This window comes from Podarcis muralis, chromosome 6, assembly GCF_964188315.1.
Source record: "Podarcis muralis chromosome 6, rPodMur119.hap1.1, whole genome shotgun sequence".
NCBI classification, from domain to species: domain Eukaryota; kingdom Metazoa; phylum Chordata; class Lepidosauria; order Squamata; family Lacertidae; genus Podarcis; species Podarcis muralis.
This window is the reverse complement of record NC_135660.1, coordinates 86,480,835-86,501,342: the sequence shown is the minus strand read 5'-3', so window position 1 is coordinate 86,501,342 and position 20,508 is coordinate 86,480,835. Positions and strand designations below refer to the sequence as shown.

General features: G+C 51.3%; 1 protein-coding gene across 1 annotated transcript in view; it reads right to left on the bottom strand.

Moving 5' to 3' along the window:
- Positions 1-19,194, bottom strand: part of LOC114597011 (transmembrane protein 150A-like) — a 45,013-nt gene extending 25,819 nt beyond the window's left edge. Inside the window, exon 1 of the mRNA XM_077930684.1 lies at positions 18,643-19,194. Within this exon, the coding sequence (XP_077786810.1) occupies positions 18,643-18,707 (65 nt within the window). The 5' untranslated portion in view covers positions 18,708-19,194. The remainder of the gene's footprint in view (positions 1-18,642) is intronic.
- Positions 19,195-20,508: the final 1,314 nt, after the last annotated feature.

The window sequence follows — 20,508 nt, the reverse complement described above, 5'->3', positions numbered from 1 at the left end:
CTTCAAACTCCTGCCTCCTCAACCACAAATTCGGTGCGTAGCCTTCAGCAAGTCATTTCTCTTAACCTTTGCTGCCCATCTATAAAGTGGATTGGTAGAGATTTTGAGGCAATCTGGGTCATGCTGCACTGCAGTTCAGCCTAAGCAATGGGGTAGCATCCTCCATCACACCTGGAGGCAACAGGTGTGTTAAGAATAGAGCACCAAACGAGCACACAACTTTGACACCAGTGTGCAGTCAATCGGACAAGCTTGGGCTTTGGGGTCAGTGTTAGATACGGAGATATGAAAGCTAGGAGCTAATGGCACCTGAAACCGAGGTTATGGACGCAACAGCGGAACATCTAGGCTCGCTTTTTAATACAAAGCTGAAAATGAATGAACGGCAGCTAAAATATTAGGTTCATTTTTCACATGGTCTAGTCCTTCCCCTGCCCACCCCCCTAATATTTTTAAGAGGGTCTCTTATTTAGGCTTCAGAGAGGAGCTGGAAGTGGGGAGGCAGAAAAAGGTCCTCCTTTCCTTCCCCTCTGCAGTTTTAATCTGAAATCTTAGGCGCAGTACTGCGCCCAGAGCTCAGAAACGGCTTGTGCTAATGAAATTCCCTGTCGCTAAACAAACCTAGAACAATGGGAGTTTCGAACACTGTTTGGGATGTACCTGTGGCCCCTGATTTGAGTGTCAATTACAGAGTTTTGGGACTGGCACAGAAAGTGGGGTTTGTGGTACAAAACCAGGACACAGCTTTGGCACCAGTATGGAGCCAAACGGACAATGTTGGGTTTTTGGCTATTTACTTGTGACCCCGATTTGCTGTGTCAATTACTCGGTTTGGGGGGAGGCGCAGCACGAAACGCGGGATTTGCAGCAGAAAACCAGCACTAAGCTTTGGCATCAGTTTTGGGGGGATCCGAAATTTTGGGGTCCACATGTTAATAGAGCTGGGCTGGCATGTGTTGCTGTCCTCCAGCAGAAGGGAAGAACTGATGAACTCTGGAGAAATAGCAGGCAGTGGGAGGGGGTGCCTTAATATAGCATCGTCTGTCTGAGGCAGTTGCCTCACTCTAGCTAAGGTGGGGGCCACCCCTGCACTTGGAATCAGCTCCTTCCCCTGCCAGACTATCTGCTTGGCAGTGTTTGTCTAGTGATAAGAGTCCGACATGCATCCCAGGCAAAACGGCTCCAAATGCCTCCCCACCCCTTAGATAGCAACCTTTTAAGGAAGATTTTTCAGCCTCAGGGCTGCATTTGCTTCTGGGCAGCCATGCCCACATGCCAGCAGTGGGTGGGGTCAGGGCCAAAAGGGGGTGGAGCAATGAATACTATTTTCTACTAGCTGTTCTAGACGCAGTCGCACATCCCTCTGTATCCTCCCATCCAGACAAGCAAGAAGCCAGGTTTAGAGGTCAAGTAAACATTCCAACCAGGCAAAAACACTCCAGGAGGTTGCAGCCCAAGGCCAGTAAGGGGGTGTGGCTCAAGGAAAGAGGGTGTGGCCTGGTAAGAGTCCCAAGGGCCAAATAAGTGAGGCCTGGGGTCAGTGTTTGACACCTGGGTCCAAGGTTTCCCTGACCCCCCCCCAACACACTGCGTTAGCAGGACAACGTGCAGAAAGTCAATCCACATACTACTGCTCATCACTGCTGCTAAAGCAGCCACAGGACTGTCCTTTCCATTTACCGTATTTTTTGCTCTATAAGACTCACTTTTTCCCTCCTAAAAAGTAAGGGGAAATGTGTGTGCGTCTTATGGAGCGAATGCAGGCTGCGCAGCTATCCCAGATGCCAGAACAGCAAGAGGGATTGCTGCTTTCACTGCGCAGCGATCCCTCTTGCTGTTCTGGCTTCTGGGATTCAGAATATTTTTTTTCTTGTTTTCCTCCTCCAAAAACGAGGTGCGTCTTATGGTCTGGTGCATCTTATAGGGCAAAAAATACGGTAATTGAACATTGTTAAGTGGCATGATAACCATCAGCACGTTTAGGGAGCGTCTACCAAATCACGAATTTCTAAGATTCCACATTCTTAGCATATAACAGCAGTATTAATCAATTCACACTTTTCAAAATAAAAATGCAGAATGATGCAGAAATGTGGTGAACTGAATGAAGACCGGGGGGGGGGGGGCAGAGAAGGGGAGAAAAACCCGAGAGAACCCCAAACCGACAGATCCTTGCCCATCCCTAACAGGCGGTGCTTAAAATACCGTACTTTTTGCTCTATAAGACTCACTTTTCCCTCCTAAAAAGTAAGGGGGAATGTGTGTGCGTCTTACGGAGCGAATGCAGGCTGCGCAGCTATCCCAGAAGCCAGAACAGCAAGAGGGATTGCTGCTTTCACTGTGCAGCGATCCCTCTTGCTGTTCTGGCTTCTGGGATTCAGAATATTTATTTTTCTTGTTTTCCTCCTCCAGAAACTAGGTGAGCCTTATGGTCTGGTGTGTCTTATAGAGTGAAAAATACGGTAATTCTTTTTAAATGCAAACAGTCTGCCTGAATGTTAGAGAGAAAGGCTGGCCAGCAAATCTGTGTCCAAAAACAGGGGGTTGGGTGAAGCCAGGTTTGAGCTGTGGGAGAAAGATTGCAAGTCCCAATTTGCATATATATTTGTATGCACTTGGTTTTTTTTTAAGCATGGCAGTCCTTTTCTGCCTCTGTCAAAACCTAACAAAGAAAAGAAGGGTCTAAATTTCAGCCCCCTGCTAAAACAAGAGGTGAGCGGAACCTTTCTATTTGGATGCAAAGGCATGGGCGGCTTTCAACAAAACACTAAAATACAATATATAACCTATTAAACATTAAAAGTCTCCCTAAACAGGGCTGCTTTTAGATGTCTTCTAATAGCTTGGTAGTTATTGTTCTCTTTGACATCTGGTGGGAGGGCGTTCCACAGGGCGGGCGCCACTACCGAGAAGGCCCTCTGCCTGGTTCCCTGTAACTTGGCTTCTCGCAGTGAGGGAACCACCAGAAGGCCCTCAGCACTGGACCTTAGTGTCCAGGCTGAACGATGGGGGTGTAGACGCTCCTTCAGGTATACAGGACCGAGGCTGTTTAGGGCTTTAAGGTCAGCACCAACACTTTGAATTGTGCTTGGAAACGTACTGGGAGCCAATGTAGGTCTTTCAGGACCGGTGTTATGTGGTACCGGCGGCCGCTCCCAGTCAACAGTCTAGCTGCTGCATTCTGGATTAGTTGTAGTTTCCGGGTCACCTTCAAAGATAGCCCCACATAGAGCGCATTGCAGCAGTCCAAGCGAGATAAAAATTACAATCTAATAGCATGTGTAGCAGGTCATTTATATCCCACCGGAGTAAACACAATGGGAAGAGTGGATCAGGGAGGGGAAACGCCTTGAAGGAGCTGCCAGAGTGGCAAAGCAGCAGCTCTTCACAAGTCAGTCACATCAGTCAGGGAGATGGTTTGGCACCTTTCGGAAGTCGGGAGATGGGCTAGAGTAGCGCCAGACAGAACCTACCCTGTAAAAGTTAAAGGGACCCCTGACCGTTAGGTCCAGTCGTGACCGACTCTGGGATTGCGGTGCTCATCTCACTTTATTGGCCGAGGGAGCTGGCGTACAGCTTCCGGGTCATGTGGCCAGCATGACTAAGTCGCTTCTGGCGAACCAGAGCAGTGCACGGAAACGCCGTTTACCTTCCCGCCAGAGCGGTACCTATTGATCTACTTGCACTTTGACGTGCTTTCGAACTGCTAGGTTGGTAGGAGCAGGGACCGAGCAATGGGAGCTCACCCCGTCGCGGGGATTCGAACTGCCGACCTTCTGATCGTCAAGCCCTGGGCTCTGTGGTTTAACCCACAGCGCCACCCACGTCCCTGAACCTACCCTGTACTTTTGTGTATTCAAGGGGAGACGTGACCAGGGGCATGGCATGGGGGGGGGCTGCACAGAATTTTTGAGCGGGCACAAACCAGGTGCCCTCACCGCAGAGTGGCCTGATGTTCCTCTCTGTCCATCAAGGGTTGTGTTGACCAGCCAGGCTCCCCTCTGTGCGGACAGGCAGATGTCTCAGCACAGCCCCGCTAGGAGGTGGGGTCGTTCCGGTGGCGAGGGCTGGCGAACCCGCCCCCTGGGGTGTCAGCAACTGACGCCGTACCGCTGGGTGTGACCTTTTTTGCCAAGGCAAAATGGAGCACAAGGGATTCTGGGCCTTCACTACAACCACCACATTGCAGGTTGGGCTGAGAGTAACCTACAATAACCCTCTGATATAGTGTAGTGTTGCACCCCGTTGCGAGATGGAGGGCAACTTTCAGAGGCCCTGTAAAGTAACCCACTGTGAAATTCCAACCCTGAGATAGCGCCACCGTCAGACGTCCTCCCAAGCCAAACCCAATTAACTCAATCTCTTGCTGACTTGCATGCAGACTGGTTGCACTTTTAAAATCTAAACAAAATTGTTTGTGAATTAAGAGCCCAATTAAAGCACGCAACCCATTTTTGATGGGGTTGTGTGTGGTTTTTTTCAACTCTCTTCACCACAGGCTAAAACAGGAAACACCAGGCACTTCCAGGCTGTCACTGTATTGTGGGTGGGTTTCAATTCATACCAGAAAGTGGGCATTGCACAACTAGGGTGGATTTGGGCTCTTATGTAATAAACCTGCTTCTCCCCTATCTGCAAAAAATGAGACTTTTTGCAATAAGAAAAGGGGTTACGAAATGTACTGGAAAACGTGGGGTAACCATTGCTTGACTCAACCTCATTTAATCTGCGTGAATATTCAATAAACATTTAACCTACCTGCAAACTTTGTCCAAATTAATCTGGATGTTCAGTAAACAGGTTGTCTGAAGTGACCACAAGCACGCACCCCAATTATACACTCTGCAACATTCTGCTGAATGTTGGAGCAGGGCCCGAGCACTCACCCCGTCGCGGGGATTCGAACTGCCGACCTTCTGATCGGCAAGTCCTCAGCTCTGTGGTGTAACCCACAGCACCACCCATGCCCCAAGTGGCTGTTAGCCAGGTGCAAAATACGCCTGGCAAATTTCGAACACTGTTCCTGGAGTGTTGGCTGCTGCCATTCCCAGGTGCTGAGCAGAGTTTGCAGGAAAGTGGGCAAAGACTTCATAGGGCAAGGGATTCGCTTTTGGCTTGTTAATAAGCCAAACTACTCCCTGGTTTTTGGCAAGAAGCAACTTGGTTTATTTCTGAGTCAGTGTTGATACAAGCCATAGGTGACTTGCCCATCACTCCCACCAATATACAGTGGTGCCTCGCAAGACGAAATTAATTCGTTCCGCAAGTTTTTTCTTCTTGCGAGCTTTTCGTCTTGCGAAGCACGGTTTCCCATAGGAATGCATTGAAAATCAATCAATGCGTTCCTATGGAAACCACCTTCAGACCAGGTCCAGGGACAGTCTGTCCCCCGACCTCTTCTGAAGGCTGGGGGGGGGGGGGACAAGGGCTTTTCTTCCCACCCCCAGCATTTTAAAAAACCCCAGGACAGCGGAGGACTTCTCCGCTGTCCCGGGGCGATTTAAAAGCCCCCGGGAAGGCAGGCAGGGGGGACAAAGACTTTCGCCCCCCGCCAGCCTTCAGAAGAGGTCCTAGACCTCTTCTGAAGGCCGGCGGGGGGCGAAAGTCTTTGCTCCCCCCCGCCTGCCTTCAAAAGCAGTCCGGGACAGCGGGAAGCGCTTCCCTGCTATCCCAGACTGCTTTTAAAATGCTGGCGGTGGGGAGCAAAGCCTTTCGGCCCCCACCGGCCTTCCTGGACCTCTTCTGAAGGCTGGAGGGGGGGAAAGGCTTTGCTCCCCACCGCCAGCATTTAAAAGAGGTCCCCGGAGATTTCCCTATGGGCTTTCTTCTTGCGAAGCAAGCCCATAGGGAAATTCGTCTTGTGAAGCAACTCGCAAACAGAAAACCCTTTCATAATAATAATAATAATAATAATTTATTATTTATACCCCGCCCATCTGGCTGGGCCGCCCCAGCCACTCTGGGCGGCTTCCATAAAAACCAAAAATACAGTAAAATCACATGTTAAAAACTTCCCTGAACAGGGCTGCCTTAAGATGTCTTCTGAATGTTAGGTAGTTGTTTATCGCTTTGACATCTGCTGGAAGGGCGTTCCACAGGGCGGGCGCCACTACCGAGAAGGCCCTCTGCCTGGTTCCCTGTAGCTTTGCTTCTCGCAATGAGGGAACCGCCAGAAGGCCCTCGGCGCTGGACCTCAGCGTCCGGGCAGAATGATGGGGGTGGAGACGCTCCTTCAGGTATACTGGACCGAGGCCGTTTAGGGCTTTAAAGGTCAGCACCAACACTTTGAATTGTGCTCGGAAACGTACTGGGAGCCAATGTAGGTCTTTCAAGACCGGTGTTATATGGTCTCGGCGGCCGCCCCCAGTCACCAGTCTAGCTGCCGCATTCTGGATTAGTTGTAGTTTCCGAGTCACCTTCAAAGGTAGCCCCACGTAGAGTGCATTGCAGTAGTCCAAGCGGGAGATAACCAGAGCATGCACCACTCTGGCGAGACAGTCCGCAGGCAGATAGGGTCTCAGCCTACGTACCAGATGGAGCTGGTAAACAGCTGCCCTGGACACAGATTTGACCTGTGCCTCCATGGACAGCTGTGAGTCCAAAATGACTCCCAGGCTGCGCACCTGGTCCTTCAGGGGCACAGTTACCCCATTCAGGACCAGGGAATCCTCCACACCTGCCCGCCTCCTGTCCCCCAAAAACAGTACTTCTGTCTTGTCAGGATTCAATCTCAATCTGTTAGCCGCCATCCATCCTCCAACCGCCTCCAGACACTCACGCAGGACCTTCACCGCCTTCACTGGTTCTGATTTAAAAGAGAGGTAGAGCTGGGTATCATCGGCATACTGATGAACACCCAGCCCAAACCTCCTGATGATCTCTCCCAGCGGCTGCATGTAAATGTTGAAAAGCATGGAGGAGAGGACAGAACCCTGAGGCACCCCACAAGTGAGAGCCCAGGGGTCTGAACACTCATCCCCCACCACCACTTTCTGAACACGGCCCAGGAGGAAGGAGCGGAACCACTGTATGACAGTGCCCCCAGCTCCCAGCCCCTCAAGACGGTCCAGAAGGATGCTATGGTCGATGGTATCAAACGCCGCTGAGAGATCCAGCAGAACTAGGAAACAGCTCTCACCTTTGTCCCTAGCCCGCCGGAGATCATCAACCAGTGCGACCAAGGCAGTTTCAGTCCCATGATGAGGCCTGAATCCCGACTGGAAGGGATCCAAATGGTCCGCTTCTTCCAGGCGTGCCTGGAGTTGTTCGGCAACCGCTCGCTCAATCACCTTGCCCAGGAATGGAAGATTTGAGACTGGGCGATAATTGGCCATCATGGCCGCATCTAAAGATGGTTTTTTAAGAAGCGGTTTAATAACCGCCTCTTTCAGCGGGTCTGGGAAGGCTCCCTCACGGAGGGAAGCATTCACCACCCCACGAAGCCCATCGCCCAGTCCTTCCCGGCTAGCTTTTATAAGCCAGGATGGGCAAGGATCCAGGAGACAGGTGGTTGGTTTCACTCGTCCAAGCAGCCTGTCCACATCCTCGGAGGTAACAGATTGGAATTGATCCCACTCAACTTGACTAGACAGAACTCTAGCACTCTCCCGCCCCGGCCCTGCTCCCACGGTGGAGTCTACTTCTTCCCGAATCTGAGCGATTTTATCTGCAAAAAACTTTGCAAAATCATTGCAGGAGAACATGTGGCCCGTACTGGGCCCCGATGTTGCAGGTGGTTCCGCTAAATTGTGAACCACCTGAAAAAGTCTCCTGCTGCTGTTTTCTGCAGATGCAATAGAGGCGGTGAAGAAATTCTTCTTCGCCGTCGCTATCGCCACTTGGTAGGCTCGACGTTGAGCTCTAACCTGTGTCCGGTCAGATTCGGAATGAGTTATCCGCCACCGGCGCTCTAGCCGTCTCAACGATTGTTTCATTGCCCTCAGATCCGTGGAAAACCACGGGGCTGTCCGGGCTCCATGCAATCGGAGAGGGCGCTTCGGAGCCAAACAGTCAATAGCCCTGGTTAACTCCACATTCCAGCGGGCCACCAGGGAATCGGCTGAAAGGCCATCAACATGGGATAAAGCATCCCCTACCACTCTCTGGAAACCATTTGGATCCATTAGGTGGCGGGGGTGGACCATCCGAATTGGTCCCACCTCCCTGCAGAGGGGATGGGTTGCAGAGAAGTCCAGTTGCACCAGGAAGTGATCTGACCATGGCACTTCTTTCATTTCGCTTTTACTTAGTGTCAGATCACCAACATCCATAGAGGTAAACACCAGGTCCAAGGCATGTCCACGGCTATGGGTTGGGCCAGACTTATTCAGGGACAGCCCCATGGAGGCCATGCTTTCCACGAAGTCCCGAGCGGCCCCTTGTAAGGTCGTGTCGGCATGGATGTTAAAATCCCCTAGGACGACCAAGCTAGGTGTCTCCAGGAGAACATCCGCCACGACCTGAAGCAGCTCGGACAGGGAATCCTTGGTGCAGCGGGGAGGTCGGTACACCAAAAGGAATCCTGTACTGCCCCTATTGCCCAACTTCCAGAACATGCACTCAGAAAACTGGGTCTTCCCAATAGGACGCCTGGTGCAAACTAATGACTTCCTAAAAATCACTGCAACCCCCCCTCCCCGCCCACATGACCTGGGCTGCTGTGCGTAAGAGAAACCTGGTGGACAAGCAGCAGCAAGGACAGGCCCATCTGCTTCATCCAGCCAAGTCTCTGTCACACATGCCAGGTCAAGTCCTCCATCCATGATCACGTCATGGATGGCAGTGGTCTTATGAATCATTGACCTGGCATTGCACAGCAACACTTTCAGGTCATGTGGGTATCCCTTGCTGATTCTAGTATCCATCCGGTCAGGACCAGACCCGGAGGCAGGAATAGTCCTCAGACAACGACTAAACCTGCCCCCTCTGTAATGACATGGTCTAGTCTTAGCGTAACTCCTCCTCCTACCCGTGATCACTGAGATCAGTTGTCCCAGTGCATCCCCCCCTGTGGAACATGCCCCAGCCATTTTGTGGGCTGGGGCCCACTCCCCGGCAGCCCTGACCCCTCCCCCTAAGAACAAAATAACACCTTAAACAAACAAACAAAATCAATAAAACAATACAAACAAAAAAAATGTAAAAATTACAAAAACATCAAAATAATAATAAAAAAATAATTCCCCAAACCCAACCACACATCCATCCCACCCCCACCCCCCACATACAAAAAATCCAAAGAAATTTTTTTAAAAAACATTTTAAAAACACTCTGTGCCCCTCCGGCAATAACTGTCCTAGTGAGGCCTGTCAGGCCCCGCCCTGGGCCAGATGGTAAGTGGCAGGAAGGAGCAGGGCCCTCAAGCACTCACTCAGGGGAGTCCTCCTGGGCAGCAGGCCGCAAGCAGCACGCAGTCCTTATGAGGCCTGTCAGGCCCCGCCCCAAGCCAGATGGTAGTAAGTGGCAAGAGCAGGGCCCTCAGCGCTCACTCAGGGGAGTCCTCCTGGGCAGCAGGCCGCAAGCAGCACACAGTCCTTATGAGGCTCCAGGCCCCGCCCCAGGCCAGATGGTAAGTGGCAGGAAGGAGCAGGGCCCTCAAGCACTCACTCAGGGGAGTCCTCCTGGGCAGCAGGCCGCAAGCAGCACGCAGTCCTTATGAGGCCTGTCAGGCCCCGCCCCAAGCCAGATGGTAGTAAGTGGCAAGAGCAGGGCCCTCAGCACTCACTCAGGGGAGTCCTCCTGGGCAGCAGGCAGCAAGCAGCACGCAGTCCTTATGAGGCTCCAGGCCCCGCCCCAGGCCAGATGGTAAGTGGCAAGAGCAGGGCCCTCAAGCACTCACTCAGGGGAGTCCTCCTGGGCAGCAGGCCGCAAGCAGCACGCAGTCCTTATGAGGCTCCAGGCCCCGCCCCAGGCCAGATGGTAAGTGGCAAGAGCAGGGCCCTCAAGCACTCACTCAGGGAGTCTTCCTGGGCAGCAGGCCGCAAGCAGCACGCAGTCCTTATGAGGCTCCAGGCCCCGCCCCAGGCCAGATGGTAAGTGGCAGGAAGGAGCAGGGCCCTCAAGCACTCACTCAGGGGAGTCCTCCTGGGCAGCAGGCCGCAAGCAGCACGCAGTCCTTATGAGGCTCCAGGCCCCGCCCCAGGCCAGATGGTAAGTGGCAGGAAGGAGCAGGGCCCTCAAGCACTCACTCAGGGGAGTCCTCATCTTGTGGGTTTTCCTTCTTGCGAGTCATTCATCTTGCGGGGCACCACTGTACTGTGCTGCTGGGGAGGCTGGCCAGAGATCCCCTATTTTATGTGGCCGACTTGCAAGCACAAGCGGTGGAGGTATATGGCCTAGGTCCTACGAGTATGAGAGCCTGTGGGGCCAGTTTTGGATGATCAGGTGCAGAGCTGTATATATACTTTAGCACACATTGAAGAGGCACTGTGTTTCACAGGCTGGTTTTGTAAAAACCCAAACCAAAAAACCATACCCTTTTGGACTGGCTCTTTTCGGACTGCTTTAGATGGCATGCCACATCCGTTCCATACCTGCTTCTTACTGCAAAGAATCACAGTTTCCTTAAATACAACGGAGCACCTTATTCCAGTGGTTCCCTCCTTTGAAGCGACCCTGTTAATAACAGATAACAAAAAATCCTTGCGGCAGCTACTTTGCTGATGCAACCTTATTTTCAGAGTTGGTGGTGAGGTGAGACCTCTTCTCCCACTCCGGGTGTTTCCTTAAGAAAGGCCTTCTGCTCCCCCACCCACACTTCCCTTCTGTTGATCATTAGCTGTTGTTTATTGTCTGTCAGCCCATGTGACAGCACTTGTATCTCAGCCAGTTTGCATTAATTTCGAGAACAGCGTTGCATGAGCTACTGCCTCGAAAGCTCCTAAGGCAACCAGCAGGAGTTACAACGCTGGGCGTACATGTCTGTCATCGAATTCTTCAGGATTCACACGTAGTCATGTCTTCCCATTGTTTGGCTTGGGTTTGGTTTCTACCTGTAGATAGCTCAGCCTGTAGAACATAAAAAATTCCTTCCAGTAGCACCTTAAAGACCAACTAAGTTAGTTCTTGGTATGAGCTTTCGTGTGCATGCACACTTCTTCCTGTAGAACATGAATCTCCTAATCTCAGGGTCATGTATTTGAGCCCCACATTGGAGAAAGGTTTTCCTGCCTTTCTGGGGCTTGGACTGGATGACCCTCGAGGTCCCCTCCAACCTTATTTCAACGATTATCTACCTCTGCTTGCCAATCTGCAAAGCAGAAATACCGTGGCAGCTTCCTTAAGCTGGTGGTTGAGGAAACATAAGATAATGCAAGTTCCCATTGGTTTGTGAAGATCTGCAGGTGGCCACTGCCAGCCTGAGCTTCTTCTCAGGAATGCTACGCAACTAAAATACAGTTTTGGGCTCCTTAGAGGAAAAGAGATCAGGCAAGCTGTAGCAAGAGTGGCTTTGATATAGAACTGTTGCGTCCAGAAGAAGCAGATGATGAGCTAGGTTTGCAGACTGCACTTCCTTGCTTATACTGATCCCAGGGTGGTTCCCAAAATATCACAAAACAAATAGCAGTTACAAAAATATACAAGCCCTGGGTTTGGTTTTGGTTATGAGGTCCATGCTTTTGTTGCATTGGTGTGCTGTTTAGGGGCAAGTCAGGACAGTCCCTTCTGCTGCTTCAAGAGAGCTTCTGTTTTTTGAATTGGCCTCTTTCAGGATTGTGTTGAGTTCTACCTAAACAGAAGAGGCACTCTGTTTCTCCCTGATCTTGACTTCTGCTGTGATACTCATCCAGCTCTGTCCATAGGTATTGCAAGTTCAGAAATGCTTGCAGATCCTTTTGATTTGTGTTTCTCTGTCTGAAAGTTCATTGGGCTTTGCTGCGGACAGTACTAGCAAGGTTGCTTCCAGACAACCTTCTTATCAAGCATCCTGATTTGTTTACCAGGCTGTGGGTGTCCAACTATTTATTGAGCATTCATTCAGATTTTTTGTTCACAGGGAGTTTAGACCATGCTGAATCAAGCAAATCTTACCCGCTTCACTTTTCGCTGCGTTTTCCTCTCACTTGGCTTTTCCACAAAAAGTCCAGTGTTTTGAGGAAGTGAGTTTATTGCGCAAGGCTTCCCAACGAACAATAAATGCACAGCCTGAGTTTGCTAGTATGTGTTTGAATGCAAAAATATCAACAGTTGAGAAGTGCATCAACAGGGTGAAAGCTGACGGTATAAAATAAAGCGAACCCGCTCTGAGATCAGTGTTCCCAATTGGTTGGGCAGCTCTCATATCCTGTTGTGGCTCCTAGCCACTGAGGGTTAAGTCTTTTGGCGGGTCTTTTATACTTCTCTTAGGGGCAAAATCCAAAACTTTTGATCAGGCAGCCTACAATCCTTTTTTTTTCAAAACATGATTTAGATCTTCTTGCAGGGGGGCAGTTGCGTAAATAATGGATTTTTGTTTGGTAATTTCCACATACTACAAGGATACAGGGCAAGATCATTTACAGTACTGGAAGACAAAGAGCAGGTCCAAAAAAAATAATCAAGAAACTAGTTACATGAGCCCAAGGGTGGGGGTTTCAAACAGGAACATCTTTTTCTCTTGTTACATGTTAAATTGGTTTTGAAACTTGAGTGCATGATGTACAGTATGTGTTTTACAGAAAAATATGGGTTTGACAAGAGGGTCATGGACTCAGTTTTAAGAGATTGTGTGTAAGCTATTACAGACCCTAATTGAAATTCAAATTTTGCTTTAAACCACATTACTATACCATACCTTCCAACATTTCTCCGATGAAAACAGGGACGTCCCATTCCATAATGATAATTTTACTATTTATACCACCACACATCTGACTGGGTTGCCCCAACCACTCTGGGAAGCTTCCAACATATATAATAACATAATGAAACATTAAATATATATTTTTTAAAAACTTCCCTTTGGATGGCTCGGGGGTTGGATAATGTCATACCCTCCAACATTTCTCAGATGAAAATAGGGGCATCCTAAGGAAAAGTGGGACATTCCGGGATCAAATCAGAAACCGGGATGGCTTCTCTAAATCACGACATCCCTGGAAAATAGGGACACTTGGAGGGTCTGCTGTACAACACAGTAAAGGATAAAACCATGAGTAGAAGCAATGGATGCAATGACGAGAAGGCAAGCAGAGCAGACTGGATGCTATGCTACGCTTACACAAAACAGGTTGGATGAGGACCATAGATGAAGCCATCTATGGAAGGAAGAAAAAGGAAGGAGCCCTATGCTTAGAATTTTGAATGTGGGCACCCAGCAACAGGAAGCCCCTCCCCCCCCAGTACACCTGAGAAACTGCAGCTCCAGGCCCAGTCGTAGGGACTATTTACAGCATTTAGCCAATTGCTAGTTTCTCTCGCATGATTCAGGATGTCTGTGGTTTCGTCTAGGCTCCTTCATCCCATCCAGCCACTATTCTTCCATGTTAATTTGCTTGGCTGGCGGTGCCGGCTGCTTATTATACCTCAGCCGTAAATAATGGAAGTGTGGTTGGTATCCTAGAGTGAATGATGCTTGTACGTGGCTGGGCATGGTTTGGGCACTTCTTGGGGTCTTGCCCGCTGATCCTACCCCCTGGAGAAAGCTGCTATTTGAGAAATAAAATCTGTGAACTTGGCATTGGCCAAAGCCATTCCGACTTTCTACGAGTCGTAGAATTGTAGCGTCGGAAGGTACTATGAGGGTCTTCTAGTCCCAACTCCTTGCAACGCAGGACTCTCTTGCACAACACAGGGCTCAAACCCACAGCCCTGAGATTAAGAGTCCCATGCTCTACCAACTGGCACCATGGTAGTGCCAGTAATGTTGTCTTCCTACATTTGCCAGAGAGTGGAGGATGTTGTACGGGAGCTATGAGTTTTGTTTAGCGGTAGGAGCAACCAACTTTTAGAGCTGGCCGAGCAGTCTTGGATTTCTTGCACCTATACGTAATAAGTAAGCAAATGAACGCTGGGACGCGGGTGGCGCTGTGGGTTAAACCACAGAGCCTAGGACTTGCCGATCAGAAGGTCGGTGGTTCGAATCCCCGCGACGGGGTGAGCTCCCGTTGTTCGGTCCCTGCTCCTGCCAACCTAGCAGTTCGAAAGCACATAAAAGTGCAAGTAGATAAATAGGTACCACTCCAGCGGGAAGGTAAACGGCATTTCTGGTTCGCCAGAAGCGGCTTAGTCATGCTGGCCACATGACCCGGAAGCTGTACGCCGGCTCCCTCGGCCAATAAAGCGAGATGAGCGCCGCAACCCCAGAGTCGGTCACAACTGGACCTAATGGTCAGGGGTCCCTTTACCTTTAACAGCCACTTGTGACCAAGTGCAGATGCCCAGGTGCCAGGATGACGCCTGGCGCCTCCACCATCTAGAGGTGCCTGCCCGGGCTTCCTTGGAGCTTGACCGTTTTCACACACTAACAACACACCCTGCGGAATTCTATCTGTTATATTTTATCTGCCCAGGAACCATCTTGGGGTTTCATTCAAGAGTTAACTTATTATTTGTTCCTCATCTGAAACTCTGGAGAACTGCTGCCAGCCAGTGTAGGTGATACAGAGGTAGACGGTCCACGGCCTGACTCAAAATGCAGCTGGCTATGTTCCTATAAGGGGACGCGGGTGGCGCTGTGGGTAAAACCTCAGCGCCTAGGACTTGCCGATCGTATGGTCGGCGGTTCGAATCCCCGCGGTGGGGTGAGCTCCCGTCGTTCGGTCCCAGCTCCTGCCCACCTAGCAGTTCAAAAGCACTCTTAAGTGCAAGTAGATAAATAGGTACCGCTTTATAGCGGGAAGGTAAATGGCGTTTCCGTGTGCTGCGCTGGTGCTGGCTCGCCAGAGCAGCTTTGTCACGCTGGCCACGTGACCCGGAAGTGTCTGCTCCCGGCCTCTTAAGTGAGATGGGCGCACAACCCCAGAGTCGGACACGACTGGCCCATACAGGCAGGGGTACCTTTACCTTTACCTTATGTTCCTATATACCTGGAGCTATTTGAATATTTGCATCTTGCTCCCTCTCTGGCCAGACAACCCAAACGCGTTGCCTTGCAGCTAACGAACGGCAGGCAACGGTCTCCTTACAACCAGACAAGACAGATTCAACAAGATACCAATCAGTCAGGTTGAGGCAGCCTTCCTCAGGCAGCGCATTACGGAATATCTGTAAAGGGCAGCCAGTTGTAATTTAGTTTAGCCGCATATTTTGACAATGCAGATTTCCTGCCTGAGGCACCGCAAATGTTTTGAGGCAACCGTCTGCCTCTCCTGCATTGTCCAGAATTGACAAGAAGCCTGGAAAGTGATTCAGCTTGGAAGAATCTGCTAACTAAACACACCAATCAAGGGTATGCAGCCATCTGGTAGTGACAGGCAACACCCCTGAGCCCCACCGGGCGGCCAGGCAGGTTGCTTGATCTTTTAGTCCCAGGCGAAACCAGCAGCCCAACACTATGCATGCTTACTCAGAAGTAAATCCCACTAATCCATAGGATTTACTCTCAAGCCAGGCAAACAATGGCGATTGTGCATGTTTCCAGGGAAGGGCTTAATGTTTTGAACAGGTCAAGGAAATATCAGGGTTCTTGGCAACAAGGTGTTCTTGCTGCTGCTGCTGCTGTTGTTTTTTTAAACTATGTGGGCATTTCCCCCAGAAAGGGTAAAAGGGTGGGGGGCACAGGCTCCTAGGGGTCAAGGTACTTTCAGCCACACCCAATAAAATATTTGAGCCTCCGCCCCCCGGTTGATGGGCATTGCCATTCAAATACTGTATGTGTACAACGTTTTGTGATAGATTATGTGGGGTGGAGCTTACCTGTCTGCCCTCCCAATATTTTATTCAAGCTGGCACCCCTGAGCAAGGGAAAATGCATGGGTCAATATTTACCAGACACTGGAGGGACCTTTCGGCAGTGAACATGGACCACTGGTACCAAACTGCATGGGAAACAGCGCTACTGGAAAAACTAATCAGCAGACTGAATCTATCATGGGATCAAACAAAGAAGGAGGCCTTCCCCCTTGTGTGGCTCCTCTTTATCACATACAAAGGCCAACAAGACAATGACCCCCTCCCCTGCCCTAACAACGTATGAATCAATAGGGCTAACTTAACCTCACACACAAACAAAACACCCTGCAACCGGTCAACTGCAAGTAGCCATAACTTGGGCCCTCTGATCTCTCGCTCTGCCAGCAAAAATAAGACACCTACCCATGCGATGCGGACAAAAAAATCTCCACTCATACACTATGTAAATAATGGAAGTCCCTCACCCCCTCTGCTTTCACCCCTCCTATTTTCTCTTTCTCTGTTTTCTCCTTTCTCCCTCCCCACCTCTCTTCCTTCATCAATCCCACATTGCTACAAAAACGTCTCAAACTGACTGTAATGGACCTGTGTGAAGGATATTGTTATTTGAAAACAGAGACACTGAGTGTACTTATGGAAAATCTTTCAACTGCTTCCCAATTTTGCCTGCGCAAAGATTGTGGGGAGGTTAGACAGTGACTGGCTGCATACTGAACATTTGCTCCAATTTGTTTTCCAGGAGGGTATACGACACTGGGTCCAGCAATTTGTTCTGCCGCACGTTCCAGTGCCTTTTCATGTCACTTTCCTTATAGCAAGAAGTCCAGTTGGGGGTGGGATCAGGCTTGTTGAGTAAGGGTGCCAAACCAACTTTAATGGAGGCTGAGAATATATCTTGTTCTTAGCTAGCCTCCTCCTTCTTAGGCTTCTGAGATCAATGCTTTTTATCGCAATAGCTACTGAAATAGTTCAGCAGCAGAGTATAGACTTCAGGAGTTCCTGTAAAATTCTGAAGTTGGGCAGTGGAACGCTGAGCACCTTCCACTCTTGTAAGAAGTCAACTACCACTGGAGAAAGGGATGCGGGTGGCGCTGTGGGTTAAACCACAGAGCCTAAGACTTGCCGATCAGAAGGTTGGCGGTTCGAATCCCCGTGACGGGGTGAGCTCCCGTTGCTTGGTCCCTGCTCCTGCAGTTCAAAAGCACATCAAAGTGCAAGTAGATAAATATGTACCGCTCCAGCGGGAAGGTAAACGGCGTTTCCATGCGCTGCTCTGGTTCGCCAGAAGCAGCTTAGTCATGCTGGCCACATGACCTGGAAACTGTACGCCGGCTCCCTTGGCCAATAAAGCGAGATGAGCGCCGCAACCCCAGAGTCGGTCACGACTGGACCTAATGGTCAGGGGTCCCTTTACCTTTACCCCTGGAGCTCCTTGGGTAAATGCCAGCTGACAATGGGAAGCTGGGTTTTAAGTTTCTAAAATGTCTATAGCCCCATCCTTTGCATGTCTTAGGTGCAGTGCTAATATATATATATATATATGGTTCACTTGTGGGTCTCTAAACCCCTGCAGGCAGGGGCAAAGGATTTATTTAGCTGTTCTGTGATTTCCCTGCCCCCTCCCTTTACACCTTTTTTGATCTTAACAGCTGCAGTACCTGTCTGGTGCCTTTTTAAAGAAGTCTCCATTATTTAGCCTAAGCACCTTTAGGGGCGCCCTTTTGTCGTTCCTTCTGATTTGCCATATAATTGGTTTGCCCTTGTTCTACCAGTCCCTTCATTTTGGCAAGGCTTTCACTTCTGTAAAAAGCAGTTACCTTGCCTTTGGGTGACCATCTGTCATTCTGAGATTCCTGCCTTGCAGGGGGTTGGACTAGATGACCCTCGCGGTCCCTTCCAACTCCACAATTCTAACCCAATTGCATGATGAAGTAAATGGAATTTACCAGTAGCTGATTGACTCCCGGTCAAACATGGAAACTTTCTAAATGAAAGAGACAGAGGAGAAATGCACTTAAAAACCTCTGCTTAAAAACTTCTAAGGAAGGAGAGGCCACAACCTCCAGAGGGAGACCGTTCCACTGTCCAACAGCTCTTACTACCAGAGAGTTCTTCCTGATGTTTTGTCGGAATCTCCACTGCTTGATGTCCGAACATCTCTGGCCAAACGAATCAGAATCAATGCTCAATACACCCGGGGCGCCATCCAACGCGTGCGCAAAACTGCGCGAAAACAAATCCGGAGGAATGCTTGATAAGCAGGTAGTCGGAAGACACCGCGCGGGCGCACGAGGAGCGCGCATCGCACTACTGTATAAGCAGCACTCTGGAAACATGTGGGCGCATTTCCGGGCGGACGAGACACAAGCACACGCCACGCAAAGCATCCTTCCACGCAGATGCTGCCCCCCACCCCGACAGGTCTCAGCCCTGAAACTTTCCACTGGCACTGGCTCACTTCCACCCCGGCTTGCACGGCTTGCACCCCGGCTTCCACCCCGGCTTGCAGCTCCGAGGCTGGGGCCATGCGAGGAGATGCGAGGGCCATCCCCGGCTCCGTCCGGAGGGCAGGCTCGCGGGCGCAGGGCCGGGCAGAGAGGCCAGGCCAGGGCGCGGGCAGGCGGAGCCGCGAAGAAGCAGCGGCAGCCACGGCTCCGGAGCGCAGCGCAGCCCGCCACCTTCGCCTCCCCCCGGCGGCGCCCCTAGAGCCGCTCGGGGCAAGCAAGCGGGGCAGAAACGCCGCTGGCTGGAAGCGTGGCGCGCGGGTCCGCTGGTGAGGGTCCCTTCCCGCCCCGTCCTGTGTTACTCACACGATCCACATGCCGGTGATGCTGAAGGCGGGCAAGGCGATAGGCAGGATCGCCCAGGCGGGCATTTTGGGGCGGAGGCGCGCCCGACAGGGGGAGCTGGCCCGCCCGCCCAGCCAGCGTCCGGTGGGCGCCAGGAGGGAGTCGGCTGCAGCGCGCCTGGCGCCGGCCCCTACCAAGGCCCTCGGCCCCTGGCGCAGCGGACTGACTGGAGCGCGGGACGACGACGACGGCGCCAAAGTCGGCGGGGCTCCAGCCCAGCGGCGGCGGCGGCGGCGGCGGCCAAAGCGTAACTTCCCGCCCCCCGAGGAGGAGGAGCGAGGCCGGCATGGGACGGGGCGACCCCGCCTCGGGGGCCGGTCTCCGCGGGCTGCCCGCCCCGGCTTGGAGAGGTCGGGGAAGGGAGAGCTCTGGGCGCGCTCGTCTTCGCCTCAGCGAAAGGGAGAGGCTGTGCCTTTCCTGAGGGGAGCGAGCGGCGCGCCAGAAAGCGCCCTTCTTCGGCAGAAGAGGCTCTCCGTCTCTCCCCCTCAAGGCCTGGTTTGTGCTCTTCGCGCTTGCGGCCCGGCGAGGCTTAGAAAGTTACCAGAGAGAGGGAGAGGGAAGTTGAGTTGGCGCTGCTTCTGGCAAATGCGCGTGTGAGAGGAGAGCGTAGGAAAGTTGTCGGGAGACCGAAACAGGCCATTGGTCCAGGCGCAAGGTTACCCCAAACTTGGGTCGCCGTCTGATTTTTTGGGACTACAACTCCCATCATCCCTAGCTAGCAAGACCAGTGGTCAGGGGTGATGGGAATTGTAGTCCCAAATCCCAAAGACACTGGTCCAGAGTTTCACGGAGTGGGAGCGGCTTCCTCAGCCGCACTCCCGCAAAGAAACTTGGGTTCTAATCTCTCTCTCTCCACACATATATATGGATGTAGTGGCCTGGCCTAGCCGAGACTAGGACAGGATTTTTTTCTTTAAAGTGCTTCCACTTTCTCCATTTGGTTACAGGTGGGTGGGAGACCTGTGGATTCAGTCAGGGTATGATGGTGATTTCTTACCTACCCAGTTTATCAAAAGGTCCCAGGGCAGGATAGGAGTGAACTCCTAGAGGCTGAGGTCCCTCCGGCCTCCCCAATAAAATATTTAAGGGGGTCAGGCCCCACCAAAGTTGATGGGAATTGCCATTCAAATAGTGGGCCTGTACCATGTCTTGTGGGACTTAGCTGCTCCCCCTCCCCCCCCAAAAAAATAGTTCAACCTGCAGGACAGGTTACACGTTACAGCAATTAAAAAATATAGTGCTGAAAATCGTTCAAAACAAATTATACGGATAAATCTGCCAAGTCTAGGTGGTAGTGCCCTACTGCTTCTTCCTGGGTGAGAGCAGGGCTCTGGCATTTTAGCCACCTCAATACTCTACAGTGTAGCACCTGTCCTGTCCTGGTAGACAGGGGTTGTCCAACATTGTCCCCCTCCCTAGCTCTTGTTGTGCCTTGAGGGTCTGACAACTGACAAGGACCTCCTGGGATAGCTCAGTTGATAGAGCCTGGGACTCTTAGTACAGGCTCATGAGTTCGATCCCCACATTGGGCCAAATATTCCTGGCATTGCAGGGGGCTGGACTAGATGACCCTTGTGGTCCCTTCCAATTCTGTGATTCTATGACTCCCTCCTAAAGTCTAGTTAACACTTTCTCAGGAAAGAGGTGGGAGGGCTCTAGGACCCTGCCAGAGCCTCACACACCCAGTGCCTCAGCTGGCTTTGGGAAGGTAGTGCAAGGGCTGCAAGATGGGGGCGTCAAATTTTGGTCTGGCTCCTTCTCCCCAACCCCCGCCACACAACAAGGCAGTGTGTGTCAGTAGGGAAAAGTAGGGAAACTATCCCCAGG